At 50.3% G+C, this 14,352-nt stretch overlaps 1 protein-coding gene across 2 annotated transcripts in view; it reads left to right on the top strand.

The window, feature by feature from the left end:
• Positions 1 to 180: 180 nt before the first annotated feature.
• TXNDC16 (thioredoxin domain containing 16) overlaps positions 181 to 14,352 on the top strand; it is a 37,677-nt gene continuing 23,505 nt past the window's right edge. The window contains exons 1-10 of one of the 2 annotated variants that reach the window (XM_053944636.1): positions 181 to 250; positions 579 to 805; positions 6,474 to 6,677; positions 7,618 to 7,700; positions 8,433 to 8,506; positions 9,402 to 9,476; positions 10,278 to 10,399; positions 10,914 to 11,004; positions 12,934 to 13,090; positions 14,147 to 14,313. In XM_053944636.1, the coding sequence (XP_053800611.1) occupies positions 6,509 to 6,677; positions 7,618 to 7,700; positions 8,433 to 8,506; positions 9,402 to 9,476; positions 10,278 to 10,399; positions 10,914 to 11,004; positions 12,934 to 13,090; positions 14,147 to 14,313 (938 nt within the window). In that variant the 5' untranslated portion in view covers positions 181 to 250; positions 579 to 805; positions 6,474 to 6,508. Of the gene's footprint in view, positions 251 to 578; positions 806 to 857; positions 880 to 6,473; positions 6,678 to 7,617; positions 7,701 to 8,432; positions 8,507 to 9,401; positions 9,477 to 10,277; positions 10,400 to 10,913; positions 11,005 to 12,933; positions 13,091 to 14,146; positions 14,314 to 14,352 lie in introns of those variants that run through there. The other variant, XM_053944637.1, reaches the window with a different exon arrangement.

Genomic DNA, 14,352 nt, shown 5'->3' with positions numbered 1-14,352 from the left:
CCGCCCGCCCGCCGCCAAACAACTCCGTGCCGGGCACAGCCAGCTGAGCCCGCTGATTTGAGGGGCGGCGGCGCGCGCTCCCCATTGGCCGCCCGCCGGCCACGCCCCTCGCCGCGCCCACCCGCCGCGCCCACTGGCCGGCGCCGCCTGTCAATCACCCGCGCGACGCCCCCGCCGCGCCGCCGCTTTGCTTGTTGGGTTGGCGGCGCCGCCCGCCCGCCATCCCTCCTTCGCGGAGAGGCGGCGAGGGGTGAGAGAAGTTCGGGGAGAGGGGAGAAAGGGACGAAAAAGATGGGAGAGGGGAGAGGAGAAAGGGATGAGAAAGATGGGAGAGGGGAGCGGAGGAAGGGATGAGAAAGATGGGAGAGGGGAGCGGGGGGAGAACGGATGAGAGGGGCCGTGAGGGGAGCGCTGAGGGGCCTCCCGGAGGAGGCACCCCGGCAGGCAGAGTCGGGCTGCGGGAACATCCCCGCTTCAGGCTCTGTGGGGCTGTCCGGGTGTCGCTGACGGACCGGGAACGTCCCCGTTGCAGGCTGGGCATGTCCCGGTGTCGCTCACGGACCGTCTGTTCCACGCAGGATCCGTGTGGATGCAGGGACAGCTGAGGGAGCCGCGCTGCCGACAGGGCTCGGCTCCGCTGCAGCCCCCGTTACCGAGAGGCCTCGCTCGGCTCAGGGCTCGCTTCCCTGGGCATCCCGGCTTTTCCAGCCCTGCAGCCGGGGACGAGGCAGGCCTCGGGCAGGGATGCTGTCCCAGCACCGCGGAGGGGGGATGAGGACATCGGCCTGAACGCCCGGGACACCAGGTAGGTGACAGCCCTGAGCCGCCCGGAGCTTGCTCAGTGGTGTGGCAGCTGCTTTCCAGGGACTGGTTCCTGTGGTAAGTATATTTCCGTTTCTCTTAGGATTTTTTATAGCGGTGTACAGAGAGAAAGAAGGAGAAAACAATTTTTATTTTTGTTTCTTGTTTTTCTGATGTGGAATGTGTTTGGAGAATTGTTTATTTGGGGTGATTGCTTGATTAGATTTTAGTGAGAATTGTTTGAGTTTGATGGTCAATTAGATTTACTTGTGTCTGGACTCTCGAGAACAGGGTCACGAGTTGTGAGTTAGATATGGTAGTTAGAAAAGTCAGTATGTAGTATTAATATCTTTCTTTAAATAGTATATTAATGTATTATAGCATAGTTATAATAAAGAAATCATTCAGCCTTCTGAACTAGAGTTGGACATCATCATTTCTTCCCACCAAGTTCACCTGCATTTTACAATAGGTTCCAAACAGACTGAACGGGGCAGCAGCAGTGGGTGGTGCTGGTTCCACCAGGGAAGTGGTGGAATTCAGCAGTACTGGTGATTCCAGCAGATGGTGATTCCAGCATGCAGTGATGCTGCCAGGGAAGTGGTGGATTCATTGTCCATGGGAAGGGTTCACAAACCGTGTGCGTGTGGCACTTGGGGCCGTGGGGCCGTGGTGGGCTTGGCAGTGCTGGGGGAATGGTTGGACTCCTTGGTCCCAGAGGTTTTCTCCAGCCTGTATGATTCCATGCTGCAGGCTGTCTGCTGTGCACGGGAATCAAAGCCCTCCTCTCCTGGCATGGGCAGAGGGAAAGGCTGCAGCGTGTCCCTCCTGCAGCCTTGGATAGCAAGTGAGACCTGGCTGCTGGGAAGTTGGGCCTGGAAACGAAAATGAAACTCCTCTGGAAGTGGCAGGATAAATGGCAGCATGGGAGCATCAAAAATCCAGCAAAAATCCAGGCAAAGCACACTGGGCAACAGGTTGGGATGCACTTGGATGCTCCCAGAAAAGATTCCCTGTGATTCAAGATGCTCCCACAGCTGCCCCTGTAGGCAGGAGGGAGATGCAGTGAGTGCAAAGGGCCAGTGGTTATCTGAGTCCCATAACTGCAGGCTCATCCCAAAGCTTTGGAAAAGCATCTCGCTGTTATTCTAACTCCAAATGCTGGGGAATTGCAGCTCTAGCACTCTACTCAAATCAGTTGTGTCCAAGAACTTGCCTTTGGAAAATTTGAAAGGAGTTGGGTTGAGTTCTGTGCCAGCTAATTGGGTAATGATAATGAACCTGTGATAATTATCATGGGGCTGTGATAATGAACGTGTCAGCTGTGTAGGAAAAGGAGCAAGGAAGGGATGTGTGTAGTGAAAAATATGAAAAGTCAATATAATTCCAGGCAAGGAATCATGGGTTGGGTTGGAAGGGACCTTAAAACTCATCCAGTTCCACTTCTGCCATGGCAGGGACATCTTCCACCATCCCAGGCTGCTCCAAGCCCCATCCAGCCTGCCCTTGGACATTTCCAGGGATCCAGGGGCAGCCACAGCTGTCCACAGTGGACAAAAATGCAGGAAGAGCTGTCAGTGTTCCTCTCTGCCTTGCATTTCGGAGCAGCAGCAGAAGGGATATTTGTGCTGGGACATGCAGGTGAGCTGGAGAGAGAACTTCAGCCTGTCCATCCTGCTGGAGCTCAGGGATTGAGTCAGCTCACATGGATTTGGGGTCTGGATTGTGCCCTCCCTGCCAGGAAATCTGGGAGAACAGCTCACTGGTTAAGTGCTGCCAGAAGGGCATGGAAGGCAGGTGAGAATCCTGCCAAAAAACCTGTGCCAGCAGGGTGTGGGGTGAATGTCCTGCTGCAAAGAGAGCCCTGATTTGGGTCAATCAGCACAGGAGAGCTTGAAGTGACTCCATTCAGGAGCATCCTAAATGTTCCTGGTTTAGGAACATCTACCTAGGGAGTTAAAACTTAACCAGCTGAGGCCTCTGCAGGCTGGGAGAGGATGGAATGGAATAAAATTAACAAGGAGCAACAGGGCAGAGTATTTCTGGGGAGACCCTGGCACAGGATTCCCAGAGCAGCTGTGATCCCTGGAAGTGTCCAAGGCCAGGCTGGACAGGGCTTGGAGCAATCTGGCACAGCGGAAGATGTCCCTGCCCATGGGAAGGCTGGAACTTTGGTTTTTAAGGTCCCTTGTAACCCAAGCAGTTCTGGGATTCTGTGATGATATTTGGACAAACCAAAGTGTAGATTTTACATTAAAGTCCAGGCTGGTGGTGTTTCTGCTGAGTCCAGGGAAGCCCATGGATGGTGGAGGTGGTACCAGCTGGCTGTGCAGTCCATAGTTCCAGTAGGACAGCAGTTCATCCTTGTCTTGTGAACCTTAAATCCCACCCCACAACACCCTCCTGTGGGATTATGGTTTTTTCTGACTTAGAGATGGGGTAATTGAGAGGTGTTTTAAAAACTTTTCATTTTATTTTTAGTTACATGTGAAGGGTAAGCTAACACAGCTGTTAATATTTACATTATTATAATTAGAAGCTATTTCTTAATTATAATATATTATAAATGTTTTCTGGCTTATTAGTTTTTGTTACACTATATTTGTAAATGTTTTAAAGTTATTTATTTAAAATTACCCCTCGTGGGTCTTACTACGATGCATTTTTTATAGTTTTATTTTTCTAAAGTATTTAATCTTATTTGTAAGGTTATATTTTGAAACTTGTTTCTGGTTTTATTTATTCTTAATAATGTTTGTTTTATTTTATGGTATTTTTCAGTTAGTATTTCTTATTTTAAAGTTTGTATCTAAATATATATTATATAAACCTTCTATCAAACTTTTAAAAATTTTAATAAATTTATTTCTTACACCCTCCCTTTAGGAAGCTCAGCTTCCTCAGTGATAAATCTTGGCAGCTGAGATCTGTGTGAGGAAAAGTGTCGTGGAAAGCAGCTGGGATCAGAGGTGATCCCAGCCCATGGATTCCACTGCAGGATTCCCAAAAAAAAAACCAAACTGATGTGGCACAAGCAATTTATGCCCCCACACGAGTTTGGGCTGGATATCTCTGATGGATTTGGTTTCACTTCAGGTCACCTACAGTGACCTTAACCACCTTGCCTGGCTCTGCCTTGGAATTATGGCAGTGGAAACATGAGGCAGGCCTGGCATTCCACCCGTGCTGTGCTAGGCTGTCCCTTGTCCATGGGCTTAAGGTTTCCCAGCAGTGACACAGAGCTGGTTCACACATCCCTGGTGTTTTCACACATCTCTGCCAATCCTGCAAGTGTCAGTGCTACGGGGTTCTGGCTGTTTCCAGCCCTAGGGGGTTAATTTTCCATTGATGGGAAAGAGGTGACAGAGGAAGTGGCCTAAAAGCTGAATATTCAGGTCTGGGTTGATGGGGAGCAGAGGGAAGCTGCTGGGCAGGATGGAGTGATGAGGAGGTGAGAGGACTTGAGCAAGGAAGGGGCGAGCACACATTTTTCACTGGACTCCAGAACGGTTTGGTTTGGAAGGGACCTTAAATCCCATCTCAGTCCCACCCCCTGCCATGGGCAGGGACACTTGTCACTATCCCAAGGTGCTCCAAGCCCTGTCCAGCCTGGCCCTGGACACTTCCAGGAATCCAGGGCAGCCACAGCTTCTCTGGACACCCTGTACCAGGGCCTCCCCATACTCCCAGGAAAGAATTCCCAGTTCCCAATCTCCCATCCATCCCTGCCCTCTGGCAGTGGGAGCCATTCCCTGGGTCCTGTCCCTCCATCCTTGTTCCCAGTCCCTCTCCAGCTCTCCTGGAGTCTCCTTAGGCACTGGAAGGGGCTCTGAGCTCTCCTTGAGGGCTGGAGTTATGTTTTAAACTGCTGACCCTCTCCTCCAGATATAATCCTGTGACATCCTTGAGTGCTTGGAGGCTGCTCCTCTTCCTTCCTGGACAGTAAGCTCTCCCATTTGACCTGGGTTGGTTCCCACGTGCCAGGATTGTGTTTATTTTTCCATCCTGCCATAGCCAAGTTTGTCATTTAATAAACATCAACCCCCCCAGCCTGATCCCTGTCCCCTCCATAAGCCAGGGGAACAGATGGGAGGGCATGGGACCAGAAATGCCTGGCACTGCCCAAAGCTGGAAAGGAGACAACTGGAGATTTTGAGATGAAAAGAAAAAAAAATAATGTATTTCCAGCTCTGTTGTGCTTTCAGGCCTGATCCAAACCCCTCAGCTCCTGGAGAAGGAGCCTGTGAAGGCTGAGTGTGCCTGTCAGTAGCTCCTCACTCCTGGAGCATGGCAGAGAAGCTTTCCCTGCTTGTTTTTGGAGTGTTTGAGCTTGGGTTGATCCCAGGGCAGCCGTGGTGAGCTGACAGCCTCTGCCAGGGTGTTGGAGGAGTGACAGCCCATGGACACAGGGGTGTTTGTTGAGGGAAGCAGCTGCAGCTCGTGATGTAAATTCTGCATGGATTCAGTCCCAGCTTTGTCCCTTTGTTGAGCAGGGAGCAGCCACGCTCCAGCAGCAGAGAGCAATCCCTGAGGAGCAGGCTGGGAAGGAATGGAGTGGGAAGAAGGTGGCTTCTCATCCTTTAACCTCCTCACATCATCTGCCATGGCCTGGAGTGAGCAGGATCCCAAAATCCCAGATTTAGTTGGGAGCAACCTTAAAGATCATTTTGTCCCATCCCAGGGGCAGGGACACTTCCCACCAAAATCAATCTGTTCAGGAAAATTCACACTTAATAAATGTATTCTCTGGGAAAGTCAAGGTAGCTGCTAACAAGTGGCAAAGTCAGTAGCCAGAAGCAGAAAAGATTTTACAGAATTCTTGTCTGGCTTACTGCTACACATATTTTAGGTCAAGGATAATCTGATTTTTAATTAATCTTTTAAAGGTTAAATTGTATAGAACGTCTGATCACAGAGTAAAGGAAAAACTCAGCAGTATATACAAAAATAGCATCCATTTAAGTTACATAAATCCTTATAAATATAAGAGAGAAATCAGTTATTCTATAAAAAAAAAATTCAGAACATGTGTTCCTGAAGCACCAGCAGAACATCCTCATGCTGAGGACTTCAGCTAGAAAATCTTTATAAATATACCTGCAAAATTCTTCCTTGCTCTGACCAGAAACAAGTGTCAGAAGATGCACATTTCTATTTTGCACTGAACAGGAGCTCTCCTATTTGAATCTCAAATGGCCATTTGGTTTTTGGCAACCACAACACGTCCCATCCCTTTGCAAACACCTTTCAGGGCCACATAAATTCTACTGGCATCCTCAGAGCTTTGTAGCAGGAATTGAGACAGTTTGGGTGGGGGTTTGTGGATGATGCTGTCACTGCTTTGATGCCTGTGCATGGAATTTTTGTTTGACTCAAAGGAAATAAAAAGGAGGGAGGAAAACCAGCCCTAAGCTGAAAGCAATGAGGGTCTGTGCACTTGAGGGTGCCACTCAGAGGGAAGAGAGTGGCCTCTGCTGTCCTCTTTGCAGTTGTCTGAGTCACCTGTGGATTGAGTGACTAATTCATAATATCCTCAAGATGTTTGTGTCATATTAATAATAATTTCCACAGTTGGAAATTACAGTCATGTAACAGAGACTAAAACAGAGAAACACTCACATATGTGTTTGTGTGTGTTTGTTTTTGGTTTTTTTTTTAATTTTTCTCCCCAGTTGTGACTCTCCTGTGCCTGTAGCTGGGAACAGTCATGTCAGCCCAAAAGGCCAGATGGGTTTCTTCCTTGGTTTTCCTTCTCTTCTGTGCCTCCTCCATCCCAAAATGTGGAAGTGCCAGCCTGCAGCAGGAGCTGAGCCCCCAGCACTATTTCAGTGGTTTGGACGCTGGAAAAACATCCTTGGCTTTTTTCACCCCCAGTGGTACGTGTTTAATGTGAGTTTCCATCAGCCTGGGGCTCAGCAAGGCTGGGTGAGAGTGGAACAATCACAGAATCATGGAATGATTGGAGTTGGAAGGATCTTAAATCCCATCCAGTGCCACCCCCTGCCATGGGCAGGGACACCTTCCACTATCCCAGGCTGCTCCAAGCCTGTTCCAGTCTGGCCTTGGTCATTTCCAAGGATCCAGGGGCAGCCACAGCTTCTCTGGGAATTCTATCTCAGCCAGGAATTCCTTCCCAATCTCCCATCCATCCTTGCCCTCTGGCACTGGGAAGCCATTCCCTGTGTCCTGTCCCTCCATCCCTTGTAAAGAGTCTCTCCTCATCTTCCTTGTTGGCTCCTTCAGGCACTGGAAGGCTGCAGTTAATTCACCCCAGAGCCTTCTGTTTTCCAGCTCTCAGCCTTTCCTCTAGCAGAACTGCTCCATCCCTCCAATCAACCTGTGGTCCTCCTCAGCGAAGGGGCAGTTCTTGAGGTTTTTAAACCCAAGGGGTTTTTGAAGAGCTGGTCAAGCACCGTATTTGCACAGTTCCAAGTGCTCCTGACAGGCAGAGACCTCTTGGGATGAGTTCTTTCCTGGCTGTGTCCTCAGGCACAGTCCTTCAAACATCTTCATTCATTTTCTGGATTATTTTCTCGAGGTACTGTGGAGGAGAAGGCCAATTTCCTAAGGGATTTTCCCCTCTTCTATAATACATGCTAGAAAAAGGGGAATCCCTTTCATGAGGGAGAACTAAAGGCTGTCATGGATTAGGAGAACACCCTTGACCTTGCTTTTGTTCTTCGTGATCCCCTGGGTGTGATTTCCCAAAGGCATTGGCATGGGCTGAGGAACATCTCCCACATCTCAGTGTGTGGCAGGAGGATGCTCTTCATCCTGAGGACTTGGAGAGGATTTTTTTTTTTGTGTGTGTTTCAGTTTCTTCTGGTGCCCAGCCCTTCTTGGAGCAGATAGAGAGCTCAGCTGAGGCCCTCCAGGATTATGGTGTTTCTGTGGTGAAGGTAAATGGGGCTCAGGGAAGCTGCTGGGTGGGATGGAGTAAGGAGGAGATGAGCAGGGAAGGGATGAACACAGATTTTTCATAGGATCATGGACTCACAGAACAGCTTTGGCTTTCAGGGACCTTAAAGCTCATCTCTTTCCACCTCACCTTCCATGGACAGGGACACCTTCTACTATCCTGGGTTGCTCCAAGCCCTGTCCAGCCTGGCCTGGAACATTTCCAGGGATGGAAAATCCCTAACTTCTCTGGGCAGCCTGTTCCAGTGTCCACGTTCCATGATGGATGAGGTTGGTTAACTTCTTTTCAGCTCAGTGTAATAAATATTTCATACAAAGGAGTTTTTAGCTGAAATTTCATGCAGATTCACGTGAGGGAATTACAAATTCAGGCAAGTGTAATTAGACTCTAAGAAGTGCTTATATATTTATATTTGGATTTATTTAGTTTCCTCCAGCTACAGACCAAGTTCAGTAAGGATACATTGATCTGTCACTTTGAATATGCTGGGGAGATCATGGGGTCTTTTGATCCTATCTCACCCAAATCAGCAGGCTGAGCTGGGAAACTGAAGTACAAACTCCACTCTCCATCTCTGTCTCCATTTTGGTGGATTTTCCCTCCCAGAAGGTTTGGAAAGGCTGGATTTACACTCTTGAATGGAAGAAAGCTGTAGGGGGTGTGTGTGGTCATTGTGGGGCTGAACCTGTAATTACATGTATTTGCTGTCCAGGTGAATTGTCCCAAAGAGGATGTCTCAAGATATTGTGGAAAAGAAAATGCATTAAGGAAAGCTTTCCTGTTCAGGTGAGGAGCATTTCTGGGCACTGCACGGGGATCACTTTCTAGTGCAAATGTTTGAAGGAAACACTGTCAGCAATCAGAGGTGTCTGTGGAGGAATGAGAGGAGCCATGAGGAGAGCAGTGACCTGCATAGTTTAGCCAAAGGTGCCCCCAAAATTCCAGCACAGGCAGAGGAGATGCTTTGTCCCAGTGTGAATTCTCCCATCCTGCCCCAAGTTCCTTGGAGCAGCAGAGGGATGAGCAACCACAGGAGAAACCCTCCATCAGTGTTTTGCTGTTCCTCTGGCCTCCCACCCCCAGAGCTATACTCAGGCCACAAGATTTTGGGTCTAGTCCAAGAAAGGAACACTTTCTGGTGCTCTCCTTGTTGGTGGGATTAACTCTTCTGCCCTGGATGGGAAGGTTCAGCTCCTGGTCTCTCCAAGGGTTGTCACATGGAAGCTTTTCCATGTATCAGCTCAGTTCTCATTGACTGTTATACTGATAATCATGGAATAATTAAGGTTGGAAAAGACTTTTAAGGTCATCAAATCCAACCATTCCAAAGACCTTTAACATCATTGAGTCCAACCATTCCAAAGACCTTTAAGATCATCAAGTCCAGCCATCCCAAAGACCTTTAACATCATCAAGTGCAACCATTCCAAAGACCTTTAAGATCATTGAGTCCAACCCTTCCCCCAGCACCGCCAAGGCCACCATGTCCCCAAGTGCAGCAGGAACCTGCTCAACCGGGCATAAACGATTCCCAACTGCAATCAAAGAATCTCAAGTGTGTTTGCCATTTCTCCATCATCATCCTCCCTGTCCTTCTGTGCCTGCCTTGGCTCCCTTTTCCCATGGATCCATGCAGTGAATCTCTCTCAGTTCCTTTGGTGACTCTCTTTTCCCTCCCCAGAGGAAACCGACTGATCCGAGAGTTCCCCACCGACGCCCTGTTCGACGTGAACTCCATCGTCGCCAACGTTTTGTTGTAAGTCCAGACCACATCCCACTCTCTGAAATCCTTTTCCTTTCTATTCCCACTAAATGCCAGCCCCAGGCTGATGCCTTGTGTCCCATCTGGGTCGCCAGAAACTGATGCCTTGTGCAGGCTGCCCTAGAGCAGAGGCTGGATGGAGTCACAGAATAAAGCAGGGATTTGTGAAAAGGATCTCCTCCATGGATCCACCTTGGGCAGCACCAGAGCCCAGCCAGGGCTGCAGCCAAGAGGAACCAAAATGGTCCCAAAATGCACGAGCGCTCCCGGGGGCTCTCACTGGGATCAGCTCTGCTCCATTTGCACCTTGCAGTTCATTGTCCCATTCCAGCTTTAGCCCAGGCACTCCCATCCTGCTTGTTTTTCTCTCTCCAGCCCACGCTGTTTGTGCTCCTGGGCCTGAGCTTTGGATCATTTGTCCTTGGTGCCCAGCTGGAGCAGGAATTGTTTTGTCTCCCTGCTCTGTGCAGAGAGCTCACCATCCCCTCATATGGAGCCCAGACCCACACACTAAAGCAGCATAGAATGGGAAAAATAGAAAAACTAAAACCTGAGGCATCAAGGTATTCCAGAGGCTGCTCTCAGTCAAGCTTCTCTCTTCATAATGGTTTGACCCTGGTAAAATTTTTCCCTTGAGACAACTCACCAGCACACACCTTGGCACCTCCAGTTGGCTGTGAATCCTTAATCTGCCAGCAAGAAGCTGGAATTTTACCCTGGTTTTCCCATCGTAGTTGTGTGGCTGCAAATTTACTCTTCAACCAGTTGCTAATGAGGTTTTTTCTGCCTCTTCAGTGCCCTGCTCTTTAATGAAGTTAAATATGTGGAAACACTGGCAGACCTTGAGAACATTGAAAATGTATTGAAAGGGAAGTCCAACATGGTCTTTGCCTATGTACCAGCTACTGGGACAGCAGGTAGGGATGCTCAGCTTTCTATCTTTCCTCTCTTCCCCCAGCCTTTTTTTTTTTTTTGGTAAAATATCCAGGAGCTGAGTTTCTGACCCAAAGTCTTGCAAATGAAAACCTGAAAGGGCCACCCAGCCACAAGATCTCCACTTCCATATGTCTTGCTTTGTTTCCAAAGGGAATCAGTTGCACCAGAACAGTTTTGCTGGGAACACAAACCTTGAGGGATGGACTTGGAGAGGGACAGCAAGCCAGTGGTTGCTGTCTTAAAAATAATAAATCCCCAGGCAGATCTCTGGCTCTGCAGTGGAATGGATTCTCACACAACACCTGTTTGCTGGGGATCAGGAATGGGATCCAGCTCCAGTTGCTCACTTCCCATCACAGTGTGTTTTCAGACAGACTCTGTGACATTGTACCAAGAGTTTCTGAAAGCCTGGGAATTGATTTTTACACCTGGCAAGGATGAAACAGGAGATGTGGGGGGAACAAAGCTAAGTTCACCTTGTCTTTCCCTTTCCAGAGCACAGAGCTGTGATGGAGGCAGCTTTTGTCTATGGGACCATCCACAAGTTTGTCCTGACAACTGAGGCAGCACTGCTGAAGGCCACCAGGTACATCCAGACACACCCCCACCATGGAGAGCTGCTTCCGTGCACTGTTTGCCTCACTCCTGGTGTCTCAGATTCCAAAGCAACTCTGGGATGGCATTAGGGTGTTGTGCCAAGGGTGGACAGTCAGATCTGTTTTCCAAAAGCTGCTGGTTGTGTTCCTTGGAGTAGCCTTGCTGTTCGTGGCTGTATTGGGTGGGATTTCACAGGAGAAGAGCTCTGTGTCTCCTTTCCATGGCTGATGGATCAAACCTCAGCCATGGGTTTCCAGGAGAGTTGATGTTAAAATCCCAAAGCACTCCCACCTTGTGCTGTGATATCCAAGAGCAAGAACTGTAGCACTGCTCGTGGATTTGGGAATTCCCATCCCATGGCCTCAGTGGCCACCCCCTTCCCAGGCAGGAGGAGCTGCTTTAGAACAGCAGGTCCTTTGTTGTGACTGCTGCTGTGACCTCCTGCAGTCAGGAATGTGGGGGAGGAGGTGGGAACATCACATGGGGTATTGCTTCCTCAGCCCACAGTGTGCCCAGCTGGCCAAGAGGCCACTGGCACCTGGCTTGTACCATCCTGTGGCTACAGAGCCAGGGCAGAGATTGTCCCCTGTGCTGGCACTGCTGAGGCCACACCTCACATCCTGGGGTGAGTTCTGGGCTCCTCATGACAAGAAACACTGAGGGGCTGGAGCATGTCCAGAGAAGGAAACAGAGCTGGGAAGGGGCTGTAGCCCCAGGAGAGGCTGAGGGAGCTGGGAAGGGGCTCAGCCTGGAGCAAAGGAGGCTCAGGGGGGGCCTTGTGGCTCTGCACAGCTCCTGACAGGAGGGGACAGCTGGGGGGTCAGGCTCTGCTCCAGGGAACAGGGACAGGACAAGGGGAAGTGGCTTCAAGTTGTGCCAGGGGAAGTTTGGATGGGATATTAGGGAAAATTTCTTCCTGGAAAGGGTTGTGTCAGAACAGGCAGTGGTGGAGTCCCCATCCCTGGAGGGATTTAAAATCCATGTGGATGTGGCACCTGGGGACACGGCTCAGTGATGGCCTTGGCAGTGCTGGGGGAACGGTTGGACTCGGTGATCTTGGAGGGCTTTTCCAATATTAATAACTCCATCATGAGTTACCTGGGATTTTGTCACAGGCACCAGAGTGGCCCTTCCCGAGGTGCCATTCGTTCCGTCCTCGCAGGATTTCGAGGAATCGTGCTGTGGCTCCCGCTAGATGGCAGGGTTGTCATGGCACAGGAATCGCCTTCATTCTCCTTAGAGCAGCGCCGCCCCCTCCCGAGCTGCTGAAATGGTGGGAGCTTCTCCAACAGGAACAGCTTCCAGCCAACCGGGGCAGCAGGATTTGAGGTCTTAATATTGCACTCTGCTCTTCCATGGAGAGCTCTTAAACCCTTACCCAAAGAAGGTGGTTCCTGTTTTCGGGGTAGGGAATGGGTGCATCGGAAAAGGAAAGTGACTTCCCACAGTTACTCACAGTCTAACAGCAGTGATGGTGTCACAGCTAACCAGGGACACTTTCCACTCTCCCAGATTGCTCCAAGCTCTGTCCAACCTGGCCTGGAATGCTTCCAGGGATTCAGGGACAGCCACAGCTTCTCTGAGCAGCCTTCAACCCTCACAGGGCACAATTCCTTCCCAATCTCCCATCCATCCCTGCCCTCTGGCAGTGGGAGCCATTCCCTGTGTCCTGTCCCTCCATGCCTTGTCCTCAGTCCCTCTCCAGCTCTCCTGGAGCCCCTTTAGGTCCTGGAAGAGGCTCTGAGGTCTCCCTGGAGCCTTCTCTCCAGGTGAACATTCCCAGCTCTCCCAGCCTGTTCCACAACCCTGCCAAACCCTGGGCTTGAGGATAATCTGTGAAGCACATCAGCAAACCTGCTCCTTCTGTCAGGACACTTTGAACCCCTGCTCAGGGTGGGTTTTGTTTCCTCTCTCACAGCCACGATGACCCCGATGTCTCTTCTGCCTGGCTCTCGTTCTGCCACTGCCAGCGGGCCACAGAGCCAGCCCAGCCCTGCAGGAGGACAGCCCTGGCACAGCCCCTGACCCTGCTCAGCATCCACAGGCACCTCAAACTCATGGGGGCTCCCTTGGTGGTAGGACTGGGAAGGAGGAGCTGCCAGGGCCCTGGGTGGGAGGGCAGGGTGGGGATGTGAGGATGAGGGAGGTGAGAGAAGAGAGAAAGGCTGGGGGTGGGAATCTGCCCCTTCCAGGTTGGGTCCAGGCAAGGAGCAGGGATCACCTGGTGCAATTCAAAGCTGGCCAAAATGTAAATAAATTATTGAGGGCATTTTCCAAATGATTCTTGAGCACTGCCCAACTCAATATGAAGCTTGTTCCAGTGCTTTTGGTAAAGAAACCTTCCTGATGTTCTGTCTAAACCTCCCCTGATGCAGCTTTGAACCATTTCCACATGTTCTGTCCCTGGATACTCTGGAGATATCAGTGTTTCCCTCTCCACATCCCCTCAGGAATCTCTGGAGAGCATTGGGGTCATCCCTCAGCCTCCTTTTCTCCAAACTAGACAACCCCAAAGTCCTCAGCTGCTCCCTGCAGGAGTTTCAGCACCCTCTGGAATTTGATATCAGTCCCTCACACCCTGGTGATCACAAGGAACAGGAGGTTCCCTCCTATTTCCTCCTTCCACGGGGCAGAGAACTTCAGCAGCCTCCTGTTCCCCGTGGTCATCCCTGGCCATCCAAAAGGATGAGTAGATGAGCTGGGAATGCTCCTTCAGCCATTGTCCTGGATTAGGCCCATGGAGGGAAGGCTCTTCATCAAGCACCTCCGTGCTGCCATGAAGCAGCACATCCAAGGCAGGAAGGGAAGGATTCCAGCTCTTGCATGTTGTGGCTGGGATTTTCAAACTGCCCCAGGGAGCGGATGCCAGCTAAATAAAAATGAGTGGAAATTTGACTTCTGGAATTGCTAAACCACAAAAAAAAAGCCCCACAAAATAAAGCCCAGGTTTTTAACAGGGAAGGTCATGACATGCTGGAACAGTTTAATTGCAGTTGTGTGGGTTCTGCTTCCATGGATGTTTTAGAATTGGGGTTGGAAGCTTTTCCCTGAGGATTTCTGTGGCTGGGGAAGAGCTGAGGTACCTTCAACTTGTGGAGCTGTGCTGCAGCATAACCCTGGCTGTTCTCCAGACAGAGGTTGCTGAGGACCCAGAGAAGATCTCCACTGTCCACTTGCAGCTCGGGCTGCCCCTGGTGTTCATCCTGAGCCAGAAAGAGACCTACGAGGCTGACAGGAGGACAGCAGAGTTTGTGGCCTGGCAGCTCTTGGGGAAAGCAGGAGTTGCCCTTTTGTTCAGGTATTTCTCTCAGGTATTTTGGGCTTCTCCTTGCTTTTT

Source organism: Vidua chalybeata, chromosome 6, assembly GCF_026979565.1.
Source record: "Vidua chalybeata isolate OUT-0048 chromosome 6, bVidCha1 merged haplotype, whole genome shotgun sequence".
Lineage (NCBI taxonomy): Eukaryota > Metazoa > Chordata > Aves > Passeriformes > Viduidae > Vidua > Vidua chalybeata.
The sequence above is the reverse complement of the archived record's forward strand: the minus strand, read 5'-3'. Positions and strand labels throughout refer to the sequence as shown.